Source organism: Erythrolamprus reginae, chromosome 6, assembly GCF_031021105.1.
Source record: "Erythrolamprus reginae isolate rEryReg1 chromosome 6, rEryReg1.hap1, whole genome shotgun sequence".
Classification (NCBI taxonomy): domain Eukaryota; kingdom Metazoa; phylum Chordata; class Lepidosauria; order Squamata; family Dipsadidae; genus Erythrolamprus; species Erythrolamprus reginae.
Window position 1 is genome coordinate 53545146 of NC_091955.1, and position 23307 is coordinate 53568452.

The following is a 23307-nucleotide window of genomic DNA, read 5'->3' on the forward strand; positions in this document are numbered from 1 at the left end:
AGGAAAAGGGCTTTTTGAAAACAGTTGATTGTATTTATAATATTTTATAATATTTTGTAATACTTTATAATAGTTTTTTTATTTTAGTAGTTATTTTTTTATTCATTTAGCAGTAGTAGATTTATGAATTTTGATAAAATTTATAAGTAAATGAAGTAAATAATTAAATGAAATATATTAAGGTGACTTAAGTAGGTTTAATTTAGATTTCTAAGGTCTATTCAAATTGGACTAGTGTGTTAAATGGGATTTACAGATTTGAAAATCAAAGTATTTGTTTTTATTGCTTAATTTTAATTTATCAAGAGAGGTTTGATTAAATATAATAATGGCATGATAATAAGTAATGAATTTAACTGTTTGTATTTGTTTGTTTTTTAAATTGATAAAGTATAAGTATATAATTTTTATACTGATAAAATTTTAAGGGTTTTTAGTCTGTTTTGAGATTTTTACAAAGAGGGAAGAATGCACTATGGCTTTGATATTAAGATTATAAGATGTGAGAGATATTGATTTTACCAATAGTTTAAGGAATATTAATGATGGATTTAATTAAACATTAATGGAGATTTATCTGGATGACAAAATTAGAAAGAATGGAATAAGTGGGGGAGATGGTAATTGAAATTAAATAGATGGGATTTAAGAATGTATAATATGATTATATAAGATTTACTAATCCAAAACTATTTTATTGCAACAAAAGAGAAGGTATATTGTTTTTTGTATTTTATGATGTGGAGGGGGAAAAAACCTTACTCTGAGGAAAAAAAACCTCTTTCATGGAGCCAAAGATAGTCTGAAGGTGCTAAATCTGGTGAGTATGAGGGATGCGGTAAAGTTGTCCACCCGAATGAGGTGATTGTCTCCCTTGTCCTGATACTTGTGTGTGTTTGAGTATTGTCGCGCAGAAGGGGAAATTTGTTGATTGGCAAGTTGGGTGTCACTTGTTGGATTCTTGCTCTGAACTGCCTCAGGGTCTCAAAGTAGGCTTTATAGTTTATTGTTTCTCCTCTTGGCAAGAAATCAACCAGAATGACATGTTGATCATTCCAAAAGACAGTCACCATGATTTTTCCAGCTGACTTTTGCATCTTGAACTTTTTTGGTTATGGTGATGCAGAGTGGCACCATTCCATTGACTGCCTCTTTGATTCTGGTTCATAATGATGTACCCATCTTTCATCACCTGTTACGAGCCTTTGAAAGAAGGTTTTGTCTCTTTGACTTTGTTCAAGAAGTTCAGTGCAGGCATTGACCCTGTCAGTCTTGTTTTCAGTAGTCAGCTTTCTTGGTAGCCAACGGACATACACTTTTTGAAAAGCTAAGTGATTCAACAATGTTGTAAACACTTCTATGGCTCACTCCAGGGATTTCTGCCAACTCATTAAGAGTTATGTGCCTATGTTCTCTGATCAGAGCATTGGCTTTTCCTTTATTGGCAGGATTCACAGAAGAGGACCGACAGTCAGAACTGGGTTTATCGGCTATGCTCACAGTCCCCACCTTTTCATCATTCAGATGATGGACCCACCTGCATACATTGCTATAATCTATATTGTTCTCAAACACATTTTATAATTATCTGTGAATGTCCCTCAGCAGCAAAGAATTCAATCACTGCTCTTTATTTTTGATGCACCTCTAAGGGGGCAGCCATTTTGAATTTTCCCTGTGAGTCTACAAAACTGAAAAGCAAGAAACAAAATATTTCAGAATGTAAATGATATAATCATTTAAACTGGGAAAATTTCAGGAATTTTTTTTAAAATCAAAAATAAAGAAATAAAGAAAATGGCATTACTTTTTGACTCAGCTTTACACAAATTTTGCTTCATTCATTACCCCCAATTGGTGTCAAAAGAAAATCCATTATTGGTAGAAAAATTCCATGTGTATAACAAAAACCAATCTCTTTGGAATTATTGGAAATGTATGACTTACCTGAACTCAGTGACTGAGTTTGTATGCAAATCTTGAGCATACACCTTTGGTACTATTTTAACAGAGAACTTAAATTGGGTTTGATAAACTCAAAATATTTCAGCAAGGTCCCCTGTCCTCTTAATCTCTCCACTAATGCAGAATGAATGTAAAGTTTTAATTAAGGCCAGCTAATGACCTATTAGGGTTGTTAAATTAGCATAGAAGGAAAGTTTTATAATCCCATTATTGGGACCATCCATAACCCATCCACCTGTCATACTTCTATCAGCAAAGAAAATAATTTAGTATGTATACTGTATACCAGAGGTGGATTCCTCCTTGTTCACACCAGTTTTATAGAACTGGTAGTAAACCAATGGTGATGTCACAGAGCTGGTTCTGTCAGTACCAGTCTGTGGATGCTGCTATCTTTTTTTTTGTGGGTTTTTTTTTTGGTCTTTTGTTAAATTTTGCTGAGTTTTCAGCACTGTGCTGTGCTGCCATCTTGTTTTTGGCTTTCCCCCCATATTTTTGCTGGGTTTTGCTTGAGTTTTCAGCACTGCACATGTGCACCCAGCCATATGGCTTGCAATGTGTGTGCAGCCACTCCTGCGGGAGGAAGGGAACTGGCAGTAAGGTAGGTTACAACCCATCTCTGATCTATACCTACTAGAATGCAAAGATAAGCTTGAAATCAGTTCAGACAGAAAGGAATTGAATACTTGGAAGACCTTTAAAAATTGCTGACCTGGTGATCTAAAATTGAATCAGTTTTCTTTCTCTGAAAGAAAAAGAAAAAACTTCCTTCAAATAAGAATTCAACCATCAAGTCAGAGCTATTGCTTGACTCTTATATAATAATATATTTTGTTTATTTAAATCTAAAGGGGATTTAGCGTGAGAGAAACTAGATATCCACATGTACTTTTGGTTTTGGCTTTGTTATCTATGCTATCTATCAGTCCCATTCATCATGCAACTCAAAACAATATTGCTCTAAAACAATAAGGGTCTAAATGTTAACTTTTAGAGTTAGAAGGCTTACCTATTGGTAGATCTTACCTAATTCTTGTCTATAATTCCTATCTTGTTCAAAATTGTTGTCAGTGGGACCACTGGCATTATAAAGAGTAAAGATGAGAATGAGTCATCTTGAAAAATTCCACATTTCAGCTTCTCCTAATTTTCCCCTATTAACCATCAGCTTTGTTCATCAAAACTTTGTTTCTTCTTATTATTTGAGATAGAAATATATCAGCTATCAGCAGAATATATATGAAGCCAAATCCCAAACTAGCAGATGACCTCACCTAGCAATTTCATGCATATCTTAAACAGGAAGGGAGAGTATTGAACACTGCAGCACTCCCCAATGAATAACCCTAGGTAGTGTTATCTCCCTTCCTCTCAATATTGTGAGTGCAACAGGAGAAGAAATACAATTAAACAGTAACCCCAATTCCCAACTCCTGAAACTGCTCTGGAAAGATAATTTGATCAACAGTATTGAAAGCTGATGAGAGACCAAGGAGAAAAGATAGATGCATCATATTTATCCTGCCAAAGCACAATCAATTCTGCCTCCATACTGAAATGTGTCTAGCTCATGTTTCTCCAAAGTAGTCATTATTGACTTTCAGGGGTCAATGAGACCATCTATTGTTGTTATTCTCGTTGTTTGTAGTACTATTAAAACAATACTGATTACATTATTTGCTTATAATTAATTAATTAATTAATTAATTTTTATTTTATTTATTTATTTATTTTGTCCAATGCACAATACATATTGAAGAGAATAGACATGAAGTATTATATATAAAGAAAAGGATAGAAGAAAAGATATAAAAATAGAGGAGAAGATATATGAAAGGAAGAAAAGATATATGATATATAAGATAAGGAGAGACAATTGGACAGGGGATGAAAGGCACACTAGTGCACTTATGTACGCCCCTCTTAGGAACCTGGAGAGGTCAATCGTGGATAGTCTAAGGGATAAATGTTGGGGGTTAGGGGTTGACACTACTGAGTCCGATAATGAGTTCCACGCTTCGACAACTCAATTGCTAAAGTCATATTTTTTTACAGTCAAGTTTGGAGCGATTAATATTAAGTTTGAATCTGTTGCGTGCTCTTGTGTTGTTGCAGTTGAAGCTGAAGTAGTCATTGACAGGCAGGACGTTGTAGCATATGATCTTGTGGGCAATACTTAAATCGTGGTTTAGGCATCGTAGTTCTAAGCTTTCTAGATCCAGGATTGTTAGTCTATTTTCATAGGGTATTCTGTTTTGAGAGGAGGAGTGAAGGGCTCTTCTGGTGAAGTATCTTTGGACGTTTTCGAGGGTGTTGATGTCCAAGATGTGGTATGGTATCAGACAGATGAGCTGTATTCAAGGATGGGTCTGGCAAACGTTTTGTAGGCTCTGGTGAGTAGTGTGAGATTGCCGGAGCAGAAGCTACGTAGGATCAGGTTAACAACTCTAGAAGCCTTTTTGGCAATATTGTTGCAATGGGCTTTAGCACGTAGGTCATTTGATATTAGTATTCCAAGGTCTTTTACTGAGTGGGGGTTGGCTGTGAGATTTTGTTTATTCAGTTTATATATGATGTTTGGATTCTTTTTGCCAATATGGAGGGTAGAGCATTTGTTGGTTGATATTTGAAGTTGCCAGGTGTTAGACCAATCTGAGATAAAGTCAAAGTCTTTTTGAAGCGTAGATGTGTTGTCCGTGGTGTTGAAAAGTTTTACATCATCGGCGAAAAGAACACAGTTGCTTGTGATATGATCGCAGAGGTTGTTGATGTAGAGAATGAAAAGAGTAGGACCTAGTACGCTGCCCTGGGGAACACCACTTTTAACAGGGACGGGGGTGGAAATTTTGACAACTTGTTGCCTATTTGACAGGAATGCAGTAATCCAGCTGTGGAGAAATTCTGAGATGCCATAGAATTTGAGTTTTAGGAGTAGTTTGTCGTGCACCACTGAGTTGACTGCTTTGCAACAGTCAATATAAATTGCATCAATGGATTTTCCTTGATCTAGGTGGGTAGTCCATATGTTTTTGCAGTGAAATAGTTGGAGGTTGCAGGATAATTTCTTTCTGAATCCAAATTGTTTGTTAGAGAGTAGGTTATTAGATTCTAAGTAAAGGGTGATTGATTGATTTATAATTGATTCCATGACTTTACATGAGACGCAGCATAGTGATATTGGTCTGTAGTTGTCAACGAGAGAAGATGGGGATGACTACTGCTTTTGACCATAGCTTGGGGAGTGTGCTTGTCCTGAATGATTTTTGGAAGATAAGGCTTAGAGGTTCAGCTATAGCAGAAGAAAGCTTTTTTAGGAAGTATGCACAAAGACTGTCTGGTCCGACTGATAGAGAAGGTTTGAGGTCACGGATTGCTTTTTCAATGCGGTCTACAGTGAAGTCAATTTGGGTTAGGGATTGTGTGGGGATCTGTTACCAAACTGAAATGTCACGAACGGTTCAATGAGCTGCAGAATCAACTACTTTCTTCAGGGATCTGTGAATCTATCATTTGTCCACCTTGTCACCTACCTTCCCTAAAAACATAAAGTTCACTTCTATGAAAACTCCAGATTTTTTTTAAAGTCTTCCTTGTGTTTTAGTTCAATTAGAAGAGAGTATCAGACAACCATGGATATCTTCTTTAACGCCTGCCTACCTTATTTGCTTTTTAAGGGTAAACAAAGTCTGTTTTGAACTAAGCTTCTCCTGGTTACTTTACATCCATTATATTTTCTCAGCCACAAAATAGAAGTGGCTAATGTTTATATCCAGTTAAAGCTACATATTTGGGGGTCCTTGTGGTTTCTCATCCAAACACTAATCAGATTCAACCAAGATTAGCTTTTCTAAGATAATACAAGATTGTATACAAGTGCTGGAGTCTGTGGTGACTTATATAAATGACAGTTTCATCTAGCAAAGAAGGCTAGTTATTGAAGTCATGGCAACAACCACACATTTCTACTATCGTAACATGACATTCCCAGAAAGTGCAATCAGAGAAACAAATGCTACTGTCACTATAGAGGTAATAATATTTTCTGTGGAAAATGTTCACTTGATGCAGTGTAGACATACAGAAGGAGCTTGATCATTGCAAATTCCATTTTAAAAAAATCTGTGCCTTTTAAGTAAATTACAATATTTAGCTATTGACAAGATCTGGTGCTTCTCTAAAATGTCTGTTCTAGTTCTGTCAACAGGGTAAATATATCAATTATGTGCTTTGAAGAAACTGAAGTAAATTAAAGTCCATATTAAAATAGTTGCCTTAAGAAAATTTAAAATACCAAGATGTTTACATTTCAGTTTAATCATTAGGGAATTTGGGAGGGAGGTATGAGAAAGACATTTCTTAATTCTACAACTATATTGGATTATACTAATATAATAACAATCAACTAGTGTTTATGTGCTAACAAATAAACAGACCACTGAAAACTAGGAAAGAGTATATTATCCATATTTCCAGCTTTTTCTGCTTCTTCCCAGTTCTGCTGGTGTATTAAGGAATTTCATTGTGTGGGAATCATTAAAAACTATTCATTCTCCAGTCTGATTTGAATGCTAATATGAAAGTATGTATTTCTTTGTCTATCAATATTGGGGGGGGTTTAATGTTGGATGAATGACCTCCAGGCACTTAGCTCAGTTTTACTTGCACATGAGATGTACTGTATTTGAATCTCAAACTTGTAACAATGACTAAGTTCAAAACATTTCGACTTCCTTTCCCTTGGAGTTGTTGTTTTCGCTGTTGCTGTTCTTTTCTTTCCATTTCTTCCCATTTAATACCTTCAATTTTTTTAAAAAAAAACAGTCTGTCAACTCAACAAAAGACATGGTGCAAATGGGAATTATACCAGCAACGTTAGTACAATGCATGATATATTGTCTTGTTGAATCTTAATTCTTTGCTGTTTCTGAAGTGGTATTGACAGGACAAACAACCCCCTCCCCTCCCAGTGTCAATGGATTGGAAAGCTAAGAATTAAACAAGGAAGCTCTAATGGTGCATTACAAATTTGGGACGAGGGGGGGCTAAGTGAAATCAGTTATTCATTTCTTTCACATAGATCAGTGTTTTTCAACCAGTGTGCCGTGGCACACTAGTGTGCCGTGAGACATGGTCAGGTGTGCCGCGAATCGCAGAGAGAGAAAGAAAACAGAGAGAGAAAGAGAGAGAGAGAGAAATAAAGAGCAAGAGGGAGAGAAAGCAAGCAAGAGAGAAAAAGAAAGAGAACGAGAAAGAAAGAGAGAAAGAGAACAAGAGAGAAAGAAAGCAAGAGAGAGCAAGAGAGAGAGAGAAAAGAGAGAGAGAGAGAGCGAAAGAGAGGGAGGGAAGGTGGGAGAGAGAAAGACATAGAGGGAGGTAGGGAGGGAGAAAGAGCAAAAAGGAAAGAAGGAAGAGAGAAAGAAAGGAATGTAGAGAGAGAGAGAAAAAAGAGGAAGGGAGAGAAAGAGGGAGGGAGAGAGAAATAGAGCAAAAGGGAGGAAGAGAGAGAGAGAGAGAATGTTTTTGTCCAAACTTTTTTTACCACCCCACCCCCCCCAATGTGCCCCATGGTTTTGTAAATGTAAAAAATGTGCCACGGCTCAAAAAAGGTTGAAAATCACTGACATAGATGATGCATTTATTATTTAATAAATGTATATATTGCCCATCTCACTATCAAGCAATTCTGTTTAGTTTGCAATCCCAGCATAAAGCATAAAACAGCTAAAATGGTAAAAACAGTTAAATACTGGGTATTCAAACATTAAAATGAAAAACAAAATGGTTTAAAAGAACCCATGTGTAGAGAAGGTGGAGGTGAGATCTTGTCCTAATCTACTAGTTAATTTTGAAATTGGAAATTCCCATGCCCCCCACCACCACCAGGCAATGGGAAGAGGTAGCCAGTGGATCTCACATCAAGGGACATGATGTTTCAAAGAGCAGGACTATGGCAGAAAAGGCTCTTCTCATGAAGCCAATCAGCAGCAATTCCTTGGCCAATAGGTTAATGGAGCCTGTCCCTTCTGCTGTATGATACTATATTTGTATAACAGATAATGCTTTAATAAGGTATAATACCTTTCCTTATATTAAAAGAGGAACCTCACTGATGGGACAAAATGAGGCATATAAGAAATATAATATTTATTTGATCTATCTGCATACTACTTTTTGCTCAGTTCACTTTGTTTTCTCATGCCATTGTTTGGAACAGCTAAGTATTCTTTAAAGCTTGGTTAAATCAAATACCTTGCAACATTGAAATCTTGGTTTAGAAAATTGTATTAATCAAGCCCATTTGGCTAACATTCAATCTATTATACGAAATCAGTAATCAATCTTACTTTGCCAGACAATTACAGTCTATCAAATCAAACATTGTAAAGCTAACACATGTTTTTAAAGAAAATTTCTCAGACAGTGATGAACTAAGGTAGGAGTATCAAACTCATTGCCCAGGGGCCAGATCCAGCCCACAAGGTACTTAGATCTGGCCCATGGGACCTCTCTAGAAATAGTGAAGAACTGGTCCACGGTCCTCTGCCAGTGAAAATGGAGCTCAAGGGGGCTGCACAGGGCCCTCCTGAGTTCTATTTTCACTGGCAGAGCACTTGGGCTATTACAGGCACCACCACCCCGCATGAGTAAAGCTGACCAAACCCACTCTGGCCACGCCCATTCCAGCCCCTTGAAGTCAAACATAACCCTGATGTGGCCCTCAATGAAATACATTTTGACACTCCTTAACTAAGGCATAAAAATTTATAGGCAAAAGCATTATGCAAAACATGAAAAAGTCAATGAATGCAGGAAAGTGTTTTATGTCAAGCCAGCCTATATCGTCATATAATTCATTAATATGCAAATACCTGCTATGTTTTCCTAGATTTTAGATTAGGTTTCTTTCCCGATATTATCTGCAGGTACTTAGACTTCATCCTAGGGTCTTCTGCATGCAGAGTGAGCCACAGACTTTTCTCTTTACAAGTATACAGATAGAGTGAAAGCTGAAAGTTATTTTTTTCTCCTCAAAATTCAGCATTTTCTTCTTTTGTGGTGGTTCATACATGTTTTCAAAATCGATTTTTCATGCCTATATAGTCTTATTTTTAACTTATTCATTGGAAGACTTTTCAGAGGAGAACAAACCTAGTTAAGAATGCATTCCTCTATGCACCAAAAACCTTTGGGATCCAAAAAGTGTGCTTCTTTGCTCATTGTGCCTATGCTTTAGAATGAGGCTGTCCCTGAGATACCAAAAAGTGTTGGGCAGTTTGTGTGGTTTGTTAAGCTAAGCAATTGCCTTTGCTATTCCCAGGTTTGGGTGAAAACCCTGTAAACAAAAAAGCCAATATTAAAAAAGAATCTATATATATATATAGGGAATAGTTTTCACCTTGCCTTAATTTAAATTCTGATTTGTAAACAGACCAGAATCTGGAACCACAGTTTGTATTGTTTTTTTTACTACTGGTATTTCATACTATACTACATTGCTTACAGATTTAGAAGCTGTGATTGAATTTTCTCTTAAATTGCAGGTCCATTGTCTCAATTTTTTCACAATATTGTCTTGAAGAACTGCATGACCCTGAATTTGTCAGTAATCACAGAAGAATGGCATTCTAGGGATGGTGGTTAAAAAGTGATTGATCAAAGGGATGTGACTCTAAAGGAAACAACAAGAAAACATTCATTTCATTAATAACTGTCCAGGACCACATACAACCTCTGTGCCATTGGTTGGAAACTCCTTCTCTAGACAGAATAGTTAATCACTTCCCTGCTTTATTTTTCATGTTTGCTCCTTTGTTCACCTGCATTTGCGGTTATTTGGAAGGAGGAGGTTATGATATGCGGTCTGATCTGACACCATGAAACTCAGATGCATTGAGGTGCTGAGGCAGGAAAATCTTCCATTACAGAAGGTTTCTGTAATGGACAAGACAAAAGTTTTAACCTTCCATTACAGAAGGAAACAGACAAAAGTTTTAACCTTCCACTGTCAGGAAGTAGAATAAAAATGTCACAATACAAGTAGAGGGGAATTGTACTGCTGGAAATGTAACTGTGAATGTGGAGGGAGCACTTATAGAGATGTGCCAGCAAATCTGCCTGTTGTATATAAAAGGAGGTGGGAAGAACGTATTCATTTTCAGCACAAGACTGAGCTAGTGTCAACAAGTAATTTAAGACCCTACACTGTCAAGTTTAGTTCTGATTATGAAAAATGGTTGTATTCCACATACACGATATCTAAACAGTGCTATCAAACAGCCATTAAGTTTATCCTGATAGTGGAATTTCACAACCATGAATGAATAGGGAGAAAGATTGAGTAAGTGCACTGTGACAAGTAAGATAGAAAACTGGTCTCTCTCTCTCTCTCTCTCTCCCTCTCTCTCTCTTTCTCCCCTCTCATTATAATATCTACACAGAGAGAGAGACCCACAGATATGCCAAATAGAATCCGCTGAATGAACTTTAAATTGCTTCTAGTTAAGAGCTGGCACTATCTGCAGCATAGCCTCAACAAGCCAGTCTAGGCGTAAAATAAAGCAAAAAAATAAAATAAATAAACAGCAATAGATTTGTGTTAAAGGACAGCAATTAATATTGCAGAGTTCTTATCAACTCCCGAATTGTCACTTGTAATATTGTAGCCAGTAATTTTACAATGACAAAGATTCAATTTGTCCAGACAGCATCAGAACATTTAAGTAGATGATAGCATGAGTACTCCTAGTTGAAACAGACAAGAGAAAGAAATGAATTGGCACAACGGGAGTGAATACCCAGATGGACCTAGAGAGGAAGAGGAGGAGGAAAATGACTACAAAAAGGACTAAAGAAGTAAAGGCTGTCTCATATTATATTAGTGAATTCTAATCAATTGTGCATCCTAACATCCTAATTTAAATCTGCTCTGTCTGCATTCAATTCATGGTTTGCTACTGCCACCAGCTGTGGAATAAAATATTGTTCAGCATGTTGCAGAACAGAGTGAAAATGAGCTAATAGCTACATTGCAATTCAAGACAATGTTTTCTCTTATATGAAAAGATTGACTTGATTTAAAAGTAAACAACAAACAACTCTGGAGGAGAAGAAAACCACTTCTTTTGGAACGGGCTGCCAATTTATCAACTTTCACAATTATAAACAAGAATTGGGAGAGTCTACAGACTGTTCTCTATGGTATTTTTATTTCCTCTGACTTCTAGCTTCATAGAACAAAACTGTTTCATCATTCCCTTTATTTTCAAAGCACATTGTTTGCCAACACAAAGTAATATGACTATCTGTTGCTTCTAGTATTCCTTTTACAACAATTGATATTTCCCATCAAAACAAAACAATTTTCAACAAATCTAAACACTTAGGATCTCCACTGCAAAAATACAATGAGTAGAAATTTTAAATGGTGAAAATAATAGAAAGTACATTCAGTTTTGAAAGACATTCTCCTCACAATTTTCATTGTAACAAATGTCTAGTGCATTCTGAATTCAAAGCATCTATAAAATTATGAAGCATGTTTCTGTACACTTATTTTGAATTCATGCGTAGACACCATTCGGGTGCTCAGATAATCCTCCAGCACTCTCTTATCAACCCACTCTTGTGATGAAATAGCTATCTGCAACTATCACATATTAAATAAAATGGTCTACAGGAGAAATCCTATACCAACAGGTGTACCTGTACAGAGTTCTGGATAATGTGGAAAACTATGCAAATATAGCATGTACTGTATAGTCTTTCCTTGCAGTCAACTATACTGAATATCAATGTTTGCAGGGAGCCAATATCATGAGAACTACATTGGTACAGCAAGACATGGGACATAACTGAAGTTTTCACTTGTTAAGCATGCTAAATGTAATCATGAAGATAAAATATTTATAACAATTGAAATTCTAGGCTTCCACGTGGCTATATTTTATTGTTTTCAAACTAGGGTGATCATTGGTATCAGATTGAAGAAATGAGGTTAAATGAGGTTAAGGAAAAATGAAATAAGACATGCCTAATGCTTGATAAGGGACACAGTTGACCACATGCATATTAGACCCATTATTAAAGCCTACCTTGTGGCAGAAAGGGCAGCAAAGAGCAATATTATTGCATCTGTAGATAGTCATCCTATAAGCTTGTTTGAGGTGACATGGGTAGAAATGTCTTGAAGATACCCCCTACAGAGCCATGCAGAAGAATTTGTACATCATCTGTCAGACAAAATCAGCCAAATTTGTCTTCAATTGAATGCTGGCTTTTTTTTGTGAGATGCCCAGAGCAGTCTTGGCCTGTTATCTGAAAAAACTGCATTGGTTGCCAGTAGATTCTGAGAACAACTCAAGGTCCTGGTTTTGACTTTAAAGCCTTTCATAACATGGGGCCAGGTTGTTTGAGAGATTTCTTCCACCTGACCAACTTCCATCTGACTTCCACCTATTACAAGAAGTATTCCGGAGTCCCCAGCTATGAAAGAGTTTCACTTTTGGGCTTTTTCTGCCATGCAACCTGCCCTGTAGAGCAGTGGTTTCAAACTTGCAGCAACATGCTGTCATCATATGACATATCACTACTTTTCCCTCTTCACTAAATTAGAAGTGGGAATGCCAGCACATGACACAACTGGCCTGCAGTTTGCAAATTTGACACCCCTGCTGTAGATAAATATCTGCCCAGGTGAGATTGACTCAATATTTTACATTTTTCTGCAGATCCCTTAAAACATGGCTATATCAGCAGATTTTATTTCAGATCTATGCAGCCCAAATATGAAGTCCTTTTGAGTAAACACTTTTGCAAAATTCACCCTATCTTTTTCACTATGGATAGATTATCGGGGAATCTATGAAAATATTCAATTCTATCATCATTCTTCCTTGAGTAAAAATATATTTAATCCCTATTGTGGTCATGCACATCAGTTTATTGCCATTTTCACGAATGTAATCAATAGCCTGGAGGCAAAGTGTATCTTGCCTTTCTTATTGATTGATAGTTTGATTCAGTTTATGTCCCATTTTTTTGCATAAAACACCTAGGAAGGGAGAGAGGTCTTAACAGGAATAATAAAAATAAAATGCAGCAAAGCAATTCGTGCATCTACAACAAAATGATATAGAGAACAGATTAAAACAAAAGAAATAAAACATTCAACCATAAAATGAAAGCTATTAAAACATCTTATGGTAAACCATGAAAGAGTAAAATCACTATATTGAAGGTAGAACTGCATTTCAATAAAAGCTGACCAACTTCTTGCTTTACTTTTTAAAAAGTATATTACAGATCTAAATAAATATTAATTTTTTTCTGATCTTTGGGATTTCAACTAATCTCCCTAAGAATATTTGGAAAGGGCTTTATATTTAAAAAGCAATGCACAAAATTTTAATCTATATATTCTCCTAATTTGAACATATAGAGCGAGCTATCCAATGTGTTGAAATATTTCCACAGATGAAAGTCCAACACATCTCAAGGTATTCTGTTCTATATTGATCAGTTCTTTTCTTTAACTAATGTCTGAAATCTGGTTCTTTGTAATTCAATATATTTCTTGTCTTTCTGATATTTTGGAATAACAATGAAAAATTATTCTAATTAATAGCCTTTCAAGTACTTGAAGAGTGTTATTTTGTCTATTTGTAATTTTCTCTTTTCCAAACGAAACATACCCACAACTTCAACTGATTAAATTTCTACTTCTAGGTCCTTTATCATTTGAGCAGTTTCTTATGAACATGGTCCAGTTTCTCACAATAATTCTTAAAATATGTTGCTCATAAGTAGATGAAATATGTTAAGTATAGTGTGACCAGTACATAGCCAAGACAAATAATGACTTCCTTTAATCTTAATGCTTTGTTTCTGTTGACACAGCCGCTGGACTGTATTCATTCTTTATAGCAGCATCGTTTCTTTTCCTCAAGATCACAAAAATACTCAGATCTTACTGCCCTATATGGTTATTCCCATCCCACACTTTTGCTTTTAGTCAGTAATAATTACACTGAATCTTGGAATGAATTGGAATGCCCAGCTGCTGTGGCCTAGAAGTGGAGCTCTTGCCTCATAATCATGTGGTTGTGAGTTTGATCCTAGGTAAAGACGGATATGGGGCTTCCTGCTTGGCAGGAGGTTGGACTAGATGATATGCAAGGTCCCTTCCAACTCTGTTAATCTGTTAAATTCATGAAATATACTTGACATCTCCTTTCACTTAATAGGGAATTATAGATGTAGATTCCTGTATAAAAATGTTTACATTCTTTTTATCTTTTAGTGTAGTCCTGTCTTTGTTATCTTTACTAGAATCTCACAGAAGACTTTATCAAATCTTCTGCAGAAATAGAAATATAATATACTCCTTGCATTCCTATACCCTACTAAACTGTACACTCTATCAAAAAAGGAGATCAGGTAGGGAACAAGTATGAAACCTTAAATTAACAAAATTGGTGTCATACAAAGAAAATTATTGCAAAATGTTCTATTGATAGTATTTGGTCCCAACAAGACTAGCTAAAACTTATCCACGTCTGAACCAGATTTGTTGTAAATGTAAAAAACAAACAAACCACAAGGCACCTTCTTTTATATGTGATGGCTATGTCCCAAAGTGAGACGGTACTGGTTTAAAATATATAAGTGGTGTTCTGCTGGCGTGTCTCAACTGCCCATAATTACAGGGTAATTAGTCCAGGAAGACACACACCACACGATAAAAGGAGAACCCAAGAGTTTTTATAAACAGAAAAACAGAAACAGCTCCCTTTTTAAATGTCAAAGGGATTTTCTGGTACACACAAGGCACAGGTTAAATGCAGTTCAATTGCTCACCCAATAACTGGGAAATTGAGTCCAATTCTAAAGTCCAGAGAGTCCACATACACAATCCTAAACAGCAAAAACCACGATCTTGACGAAACAATGAATCAGATAAACTGCCATGAGGCTAAAACACCAGGCTGCACTTTTATCTGTAGCACTAATTACAGCAGCTCCACCCAACCACAGGTGGCCTCATTTTCTCTTGTAATAATCCTTCAGTTGTTGTCTCCTATGCAACATTCTACGCATGCGTGGATGTGTCATTAATTCTTGTTCAGAATCCAGGGATGATACAGATGACTGATCTCCTCCTGGGCTGTCTGCCAAACTCCCCTCTTCCCTGTCACTCACACTTCCTTGGTCAGAGGAGACTTCATTGGCAGATTCTACTGGGAGCAAAACAGGCCTGCGGCATGTGGACGTCTCCCCCACATCCACCTCCACATTCCTTGGGGCAGGAGCTGGGCCAGAGCTAACCACAACAAGTGGCTATAGAAAATAACAAAAACAACAATAGAATTTATACCGGAGCTCCTTCTCTCGGGAATACAGTGGTTCCTCGTGATACGAACCCCTCGTGATACGAACACTTCGAGATACGAATCCGGGGTTCAGAAAAATTTTGCCTCTTCTTACAAACTTTTTTCGCCTTACGAACCCACCTCAGATCGCAAAATGGCGCTCCGCTGGGCGCCGCTGCCTGGCTGTCACCTTTTAAAACAGCCGGGGGGGGCTTCTCGGCGTTCTCCCGAACCCGAACTTGAACCCGAACTTTTTGGGTTTGGGTTCAGGAGGCCGCCGAGAAGCGCTGCCGCCCACCTGTCACCTTCTTAAACAGCAGGGGGGCTTCTCGGCGTTCTCCCGAACCCGGAAGTTCGGATTCGGGTTCCAGAGGCTACCGAGAAGCGCTTGGCTGTTTCAGAAGGTTACAGCCAGGTGGCGCCGCTCGGTGGAGCGCCATTTTTGCAATCGGCAGTGGCGTTTTGGGCCGATATGGAGGCTGGAAAGGAGGTGGGGAACCCGAACTTGAACCCAAACTTTTCGGTTTCGGGAGGCTGCCGAGAAGCGCCTGTCACCTTCTTAAACAGCCGGGGTGCTTCTCGGTGTTCTCCTGAACCCAAGAAGGCCACTGAAGGCCACTGAGAAGCGCCTGGCTGTTTCAGAAGGTTACAGCCAGGCGGCGGCGCTCGGTGGAGTGCCGTTTTTGCGATCGGTGGTGGCGTTTTCGGCCGGAAAGGAGGTGGGGAATCCCAACAGGGAATTCCATGGGCGGAGCTTTGACGTCACAAAGACATCCTTCCTGGTCAGCCGAAACATGGCAAACACACGCTGTTGTAAAGTAAACAGAAAATCCATTTATCCAAAATAAAGCTGTGCACACACACTTTAAACTGAGCAAATTAGCTCGCAAACAGATAACAGTCCTTGAAAGTTGTGAGAGACAAAAACAGACAGAGCAGATAAGAGCAGCTGTAAGAGCGTCACAGCCACCTCTTCTAGTGAATCAACAAGATTTACTTAGCTGTGAAATATCCCAAAAAAGTCTGTGAAAGTCCAGGAACAAAGCAAGCATGACGCATCCTTCTCCAAATGGATAAACTCCCTCATGCACTTTCTGCAATTCTGGTAATTTATCAGCAACCCCATTAGCTTAATTGCCTCAGCCACAGGTGTTCTCCCTTATCTCCGACGATACCTGCGCTGTTGGTCCGTTCTAGCCTTCAGCCTGCACATTCTGGTATCTATCCACCGATCCTCTGAGTCCGAGTCCGATGACCCACTAATGGGGTCATTAAATAGTGGGCTGGCTGCATCCATCTCTCTATCTGATTCTTCTCCCCCAGCATCTGACCTTGGCAATGAATCCTCCCTGTCAGAAACTGATGGCAGTAAGACAAGTCTCTGGGAACCTGAGGACTCTCCTAAGCCAACATCCAAATTCCCCATTGCAGGAGCTGGCCCAGAGCCAACCACAATATAATCAAATGAATGAGAACTAGAAATGATAGGAAATGATAGAAGATAAATTTCTTAAATATTAAGAAATTATGCAAATTTCGTTTAAAGATAAAATAATAATATCATGACTATCAGTATGCCATGGGACACTAAAATTGCCAAAATAAACATTAATTAAAATACTTAGTTTCATACTTAACAACAATATCTGATAAATAATAATATTTTTCTCAAATCAATCTTCATTTTCCTGGAAGTTTTCTTCCCTGTGAATAAAGACTATGGAATATTTTTCCTCCTCGTTTTTGAAGATATTTCATGAATTCCTTAGTATTTTTTAAATTATTTAAATATTGTGAAGTAGTGATGGATAAGGAAAAGCTCTGTTCCTTACATTCATTATAGGTTGGAGTCATTGAATAATTGAATTATTAAAGTCATTGAATAATTTCAATGAAATTATAAATTAAGTAGTTTAAGCTATGTGTTGATTGATTTCCTGAAGCCAAATGTCCCAGAATCAGCTGCTTGTCTTCAATAAAAGTTTAATAAAACACATGAATTTCATTTTACCTGCAGATTTATTTAAAGTTAGCTTGTAACTTCTTTGAAGTAGATTCTTAATGTTATTGATATCTTTAGTATCTTGGGTCTGTTCCAACTACTGTTCTCTTGTGCTCCTTCTATTCCTTCGTTCTCCCCCCCCCAAAAAAAATACCCCCACTTTATCAACAAGAAAGTGGTTATTTTTATTTTAGGAAATTTCACTACTACCCAGGCTTTAAAGTCAAGCAAAATTTCAATTTTAGTCTTCTAGTCCAAATTAGGATATAAATAGCTTTTTTGCAGCAGAGGCGGAGTAATGACACGGACACAAGAGCTGGATTTAAACTGGGTCATTTTTATTAATTAAATTTGCATAATTTATTTAAATAAATTTGCATAAATTAACTATAACCCTAAACAAGGACCCACAGGGTCAAACAATTGCTTCCGGGGTGGAAAATGACATCATAAAAAACTTCCGGGGCAACATATGGGTGTAGCTCCATGCTGATCCAGGTGAGGGGCCACGCCCTCACCTGACTCACTGCCATGCACTTGCATGTGGGAGGTCCCGCCATCTATCCCATACAAGGGGAAAGCAATGGGCGGGACCCAAAGACAGGTCGTTTCCACCACAAGCCTTTGGAGAGAACCTGTCAATCATCCCCAAAGATGCCCAACGGAGAACATGCAGTTGCTAAACCACCACCCAGTTTTCCGTCCCTAACCTGCCTACCCAAATGACCAAAGGTATGCCAATTAGCCTGAACATGAGCGAAGCACCCCCTAACCGCGTATCTGTCACTGCAGTGTGGAATAGGCGGAAAAACGGTTGCAGAAAATACCGCAACCACCAAAAATTCCTATTCGGCCCCCCGAGGGGCGACCCCTACTGGCACACTGAAAGATAGGGCGGGTGGGTGTTCGCCTCTTGTCATCCAGGGCAAAAAGGAGGCCCTGGAGCCTGTCCAGCCCTTTTATAGGGCTGCAGGCTCCGCCCTGGATGATGTCACTGGGAAGGCCAAAGCCTTCCCAGGAGGTGGCCGAGATCTAGCGAAATATCATGAGATCTCGGCCAAAAACAAGATGGCGGCCGTGCCGGAGGCCGTGTCTCCCTGGCCCTGCGGCAAAACGGGCCGGGGATTAATCACCAGCCTGGTATTCTGGCATCTCAATCACATCCATTTGAACATTCAGCATGAACTACTGCAAGGCTAAGGTGGTGAGTGTTAAAATAACATTTGTACATGAAGACAACTTCATTTAATCTGCAAGTTTCGGATCTGCAAATTTCCAAGTGTATTTTAAAGTACCTGCTCCATGAAGTATGATACAAATAGAATGTCCCTCTGTAACATTGTGCCATTTCCAGGATTAACAATTTCACTAATGTCTGTTTGGCATAAATACAGTTTCAGTATGTAAATTATACATGAAGGGATAGCCTATGTCAGTGGCTTGGTTGTGGCACTACACAGCTCCTGACTTGAATGTCAGGTCTTAAGGTCTTGGCTGGTCTGAGAAATGATTACATTGGAATCTATCTTGATCAAACATTCTAACTTATTTTAATACTTTGTCTCTCATGGCATTCATTTAATTATCATATGCATTCTGTCTTGAACAAACCTTTTGTTAGCATTTATATCTCAAATAAGGAAAGAAAGAGGATAGAAGGAAGATTTCTACTTAGTTTCATTAAAAATAGAACTTGCAGCTGAATTCCAATTGAATGGCTCCTAAGATCATCAATTATAACATTTTCTATAGCTATTCTGCTTTCCTCCATAGCAGATTTTTATTCATATAAGAAAAAAGATGAAAATTATAACTGGAGTTTATTATCTAGACTCCTCCAAAACATAACAAATAAGACATATCCTATCAGGAAAAGCCCTGTCTGGATGCAGCCACTGGATCATGCCACAAAATATACTGCTTAACAAAATAAAGGGAACACATCCTAGATCTGAATGAATGAAATATTCTCATTGAATACTTTGTTCTGTACACAGCTGAATGTGCACAACAGAATGTGAAATTGATTGTCAAGCAGTTTTGCTTCCTAAGTGGATAGTTTGATTTCACAGACGTTTGATTTACTTGGAGTTATATTGTGTTTTTTAAGTGTTCCCATTATTTTTTTTTCAGGAGTCTATGTGCTACCAGCTGTATTCAAAAGTGACAAGACCATACACACACACACACACACACATATATATATACATTTGTTTGTTTGTTTGTTTGTTTGTTTGTTTATTTGTGTTTGTTTGTTTGTTTGTTTGTTTATGGAATGTGTTGTCAATAGCCGATCTTTGAATGCTAATGCTGGCCATCTTTTGTCCTTATGATCTGCTTTGATTTAGATTACAAATACATGGCAATGGCAAATAAAAGTTCTTGCATTTCTTTGCAGCCATTTAATGGCTCTATTTAATAGTTATGAGAGTTCTTCATTTTTTGCAGCCCAATATGAAAGTCTAAGGCATTTGGTTGATCTCCATAGTCAATTGGATTTTGAATTATTTGGAAGGTCTTAGCATGGAATTGTTGTGGCTAAAAGTAGCTCTCCTGGATTAGAATGGGCTGTTCCCTGATACTTCTGCAGAGCTTTAGAGTGATCATTCTAAAAGGAATGAATGAATATTACATCTTTATTTACAAAGAAACATTCACATTAGGAATGTATGGCATGTGTATAAACCATGCAACAGGAGAAATAAAGGTTTCAAGACATCCTTCACCCACCCAATCAGCTGCTTCCCTTCTTCTGTGATCTCAAGTACATACGTTACAATGGGCTACTGTAAAAACATATTTTATGTCATCCTATATTAAGCCATCCTGTTATTTTCTCTCTGAGGAAAATAGTACTTAAATGACAATGAATGAACGAACGAACGAACGAACGAACGAACGAACGAACGAATGAATGATTTCAAATGTTCAAATGTTCTATGCATGTTTACATATTCTTAAGAGGTATGCCCAGAAGCTTTCTTAGGAGAGTAAAAAAAAATGAGCTGGTAATATTAAATGAGTAAGAAGAATGTCATTCCTATTACTCTACAGAAACTGGTTATATTAACTTTACCCAACATGGAAACTTCAAGATCTGATAGATTATAATTACACAGTTAGTGATGCTAGCTGAAGAGCATAGGAGGGATTGTCTTTCTTATGGGGCAATGTGAGAATGCATGGCTTTGAAACAGAGGCCAAATTTATTCAAGGTATTTAACTATTTCTATGATTTTTTTTTTGAGATACACACATGTAACAACCTTACAGAAAATACAAAACAATCATTTTCCACTCTTTTATTCTTCGTTTAAATGTAATGGCATACAGTTCTTGATGATTATTGACTGGGTTAAGGAGATTTCCTCTTTGCATGAAAACAGAAGCAAAACATTTTCTTTAAAAGCCATCTTGCTTCAAGGTTTGAAGCAGTTACATACATTATTACTATACATATGTACATTTACAAGTATATTGTATATAAATATAATGTATGTAATCTTGTAACCACAATAAATATTAGGAAGAAGGTTTTTTTTGTTTATTTGTCTTAGGCACACAGCTTAGAAAAATGCAGAATCTGCACAGTTTTGTAAGAGTCTCAGAGCGACTCATGCTTATATCATTTTCACACTGAAAAACCAAATACAGTATGTAAAATACAGCCACATCATATGCAGTTCCCCAGAGGCTGAGGAATTCTGTGTTTCCAGCATAATCATACTTGGTAGTCTAATACTACTACTCTATACAGCTATTACGTGTAAGAAAATAATCTGCAGGGTAAATGTTGTTTCCTTTTCTTAAAACTCAGCAAGTAGCCTAAGCAACTGTGATAGCTTAAAAAAAAGTATAGGGTATCTACAAAACATATGTACAAATAAGTGCAGTAAATACAGGCTTGGTGAATTCTTTGGAACTAATTTTTCCAATACACAGAAAGGGACTTAAATTGCGGGAACAAAGGAGGACTTTCCAATTACAGCAGTAGAGAAATATGAATTCACTTAAAAAATTGCTACAAACTGAGGTAACACCTGTACTTTAAAGATAGAAAAATTTCAAATTAAATGCAAAAATAATTTCATTTTAAAAATTGGCATTTTTTTGACAAAGCTAGGCCATCACTAATTTATAGTTACGTGTATTCCCTTCAATACAAATGGAAACCAGAAAATCAAGCCAAAGGGAATTTTTTCAAGCTTTCTGTACCACATGTCATGATATTTTGTAGAATGCAGTCATGGGGCACCTGAGATTGCACTCTAGTAAGAGAAGCAGATCACTTCTCTTAAGAGAACAAATGTTCAGTCGCTTAATAGAAGCAGAGACATCAATACTGCTTAGCAGCTACAAGTCAGACTCCGGCATATCTGACATGTTTGCCATTATGTAGCCAATACCATAACGACCGTTGGGGGCGGTGTCCACTGCTGGAGAGCCAGACTGTTTTCGGTAAATGTTTTTGCCAAAGGTTGGAAAGGCCTCCTCACTTGGACTCTTTCCATGGATCAGGCTGGCATCGTCTCCCTCGAGATTCACTGGTTCCTTGATAATGTGCCCTCTTTTATAGGAAACAGCTGCCAAACTACCTGAAGTGTCATCAATAAGATTGCAGCGGCGAACCAAGTAGACAACAGGGACGGGGAGCATTGCCAGAGCAATTAGAGAGATGCAAATAATCATGCCCCATGTTGGATAGTTCTGCAACTCCTTGCTTGCCTGCATGGTCCAAGAGAAGTATCATTAGCACAGGTTTCCATGATAAGCCAAAACTTAACATTGCCCTATTTCTTCAATTACCAATCCTGGGAAACAACATGATGCCCTTTGACTTCTTAGGATGGAAAAGGTGTGGTGGTGAAGCCCAAATTATGACTGTTATATGGCCATATGGCACATGGGCCAAAGCTTTGAAACTGGGGAGGATTTTAACTAGATTCATTTACAGGTGAGTAGTGTTGGGTGAACCCAACGAAGTTCGGGTTCGGTGAACTCACCCGAACTTTGCCGTGAAGTTCGGGTGAGTTCGCCGAACCCGAACTTTTGCTTGCAGCAAGCCGCTGCAGCCTCCTTTTCTGTAAAAATAAACAAGGAGCTAGGGAATTCCCCACCTCCTTTTGCTTCCTTTTATTTTTACACAAAAGGATGCTGCAGCAGTGCTGCAAGCAAAAGGTGGTGGGAAATCCCACAAAGGGATTCCGGGGGTGGGGTTTTGACGTCACAGAGACTCCTTCCTCCCTGTTTCAGCCGGCCAGGAAGTAGTCTCCGTGATGTCAAATCCCCGCCCCCAGAATCTCTTCATGGGATTTCCCACCTCCTTTTGCTTGCACTCGCCTCCCGGGTGGCGGCATTTTGCAGTGTTCAGCTGAACCCGAACTTTGCCCAAACATTTTAAAAAATTCAGATTCGGGTTTGGTATGCCAAACACTGCAAAGTTTGGCACGAATCCAAACTTTGCAGGTTCGGTTCGCCCAACACTACAGGTGAGTGAAAATGCCTCATAGGTTAACCTGATGCTACTGGCTAGAGTTTTCTCATCATGGCTTAAACATGGGGTCAACTAGAATTGCATACCTTATTGCATAAAGTAAGAAGACAGGGGTGGGTTCTAACTTACCTTGCTGCCAATTCGCTTCCTCCTGAACCACGTGGCCATGCCTCAAGGGTGCGCGCGTGCATGCGCAGTGCCAATTTTTTTAAAAAACAGCAAAAACAAGATGGCGATGCATGCGCAGTGCCGGGAACTCAGCTTCTGTGCATGTTCAGAAAAAAAAATCCAACCGCCCCCCCCATTTTTTCTAAAAGATGGCGGCACCAACTGAACCGATTCCATAACATCATTGTGACATCACTACTGGTTCAGGTGAAAAAGTCCAAACTATAAAAAGTGGAATCCAATCATACTGTGACTCCCAAAGCTGATAATAGTGCTAAAATACAGTTTAAATACTTTTTTTGTTTTTGTTC

General features: G+C 38.0%; 1 protein-coding gene across 2 annotated transcripts in view; it reads right to left on the reverse strand.

The window, feature by feature from the left end:
• Positions 1-20621: 20621 nt before the first annotated feature.
• Positions 20622-23307, reverse strand: part of SLC6A15 (solute carrier family 6 member 15) — a 48563-nt gene continuing 45877 nt past the window's right edge. For both annotated transcript variants that reach the window (XM_070755772.1, XM_070755773.1), the window contains exon 12: positions 20622-22059. In XM_070755772.1, coding sequence (XP_070611873.1) covers positions 21688-22059 — 372 coding nt within the window. In that variant the 3' untranslated portion in view covers positions 20622-21687. The remainder of the gene's footprint in view (positions 22060-23307) is intronic.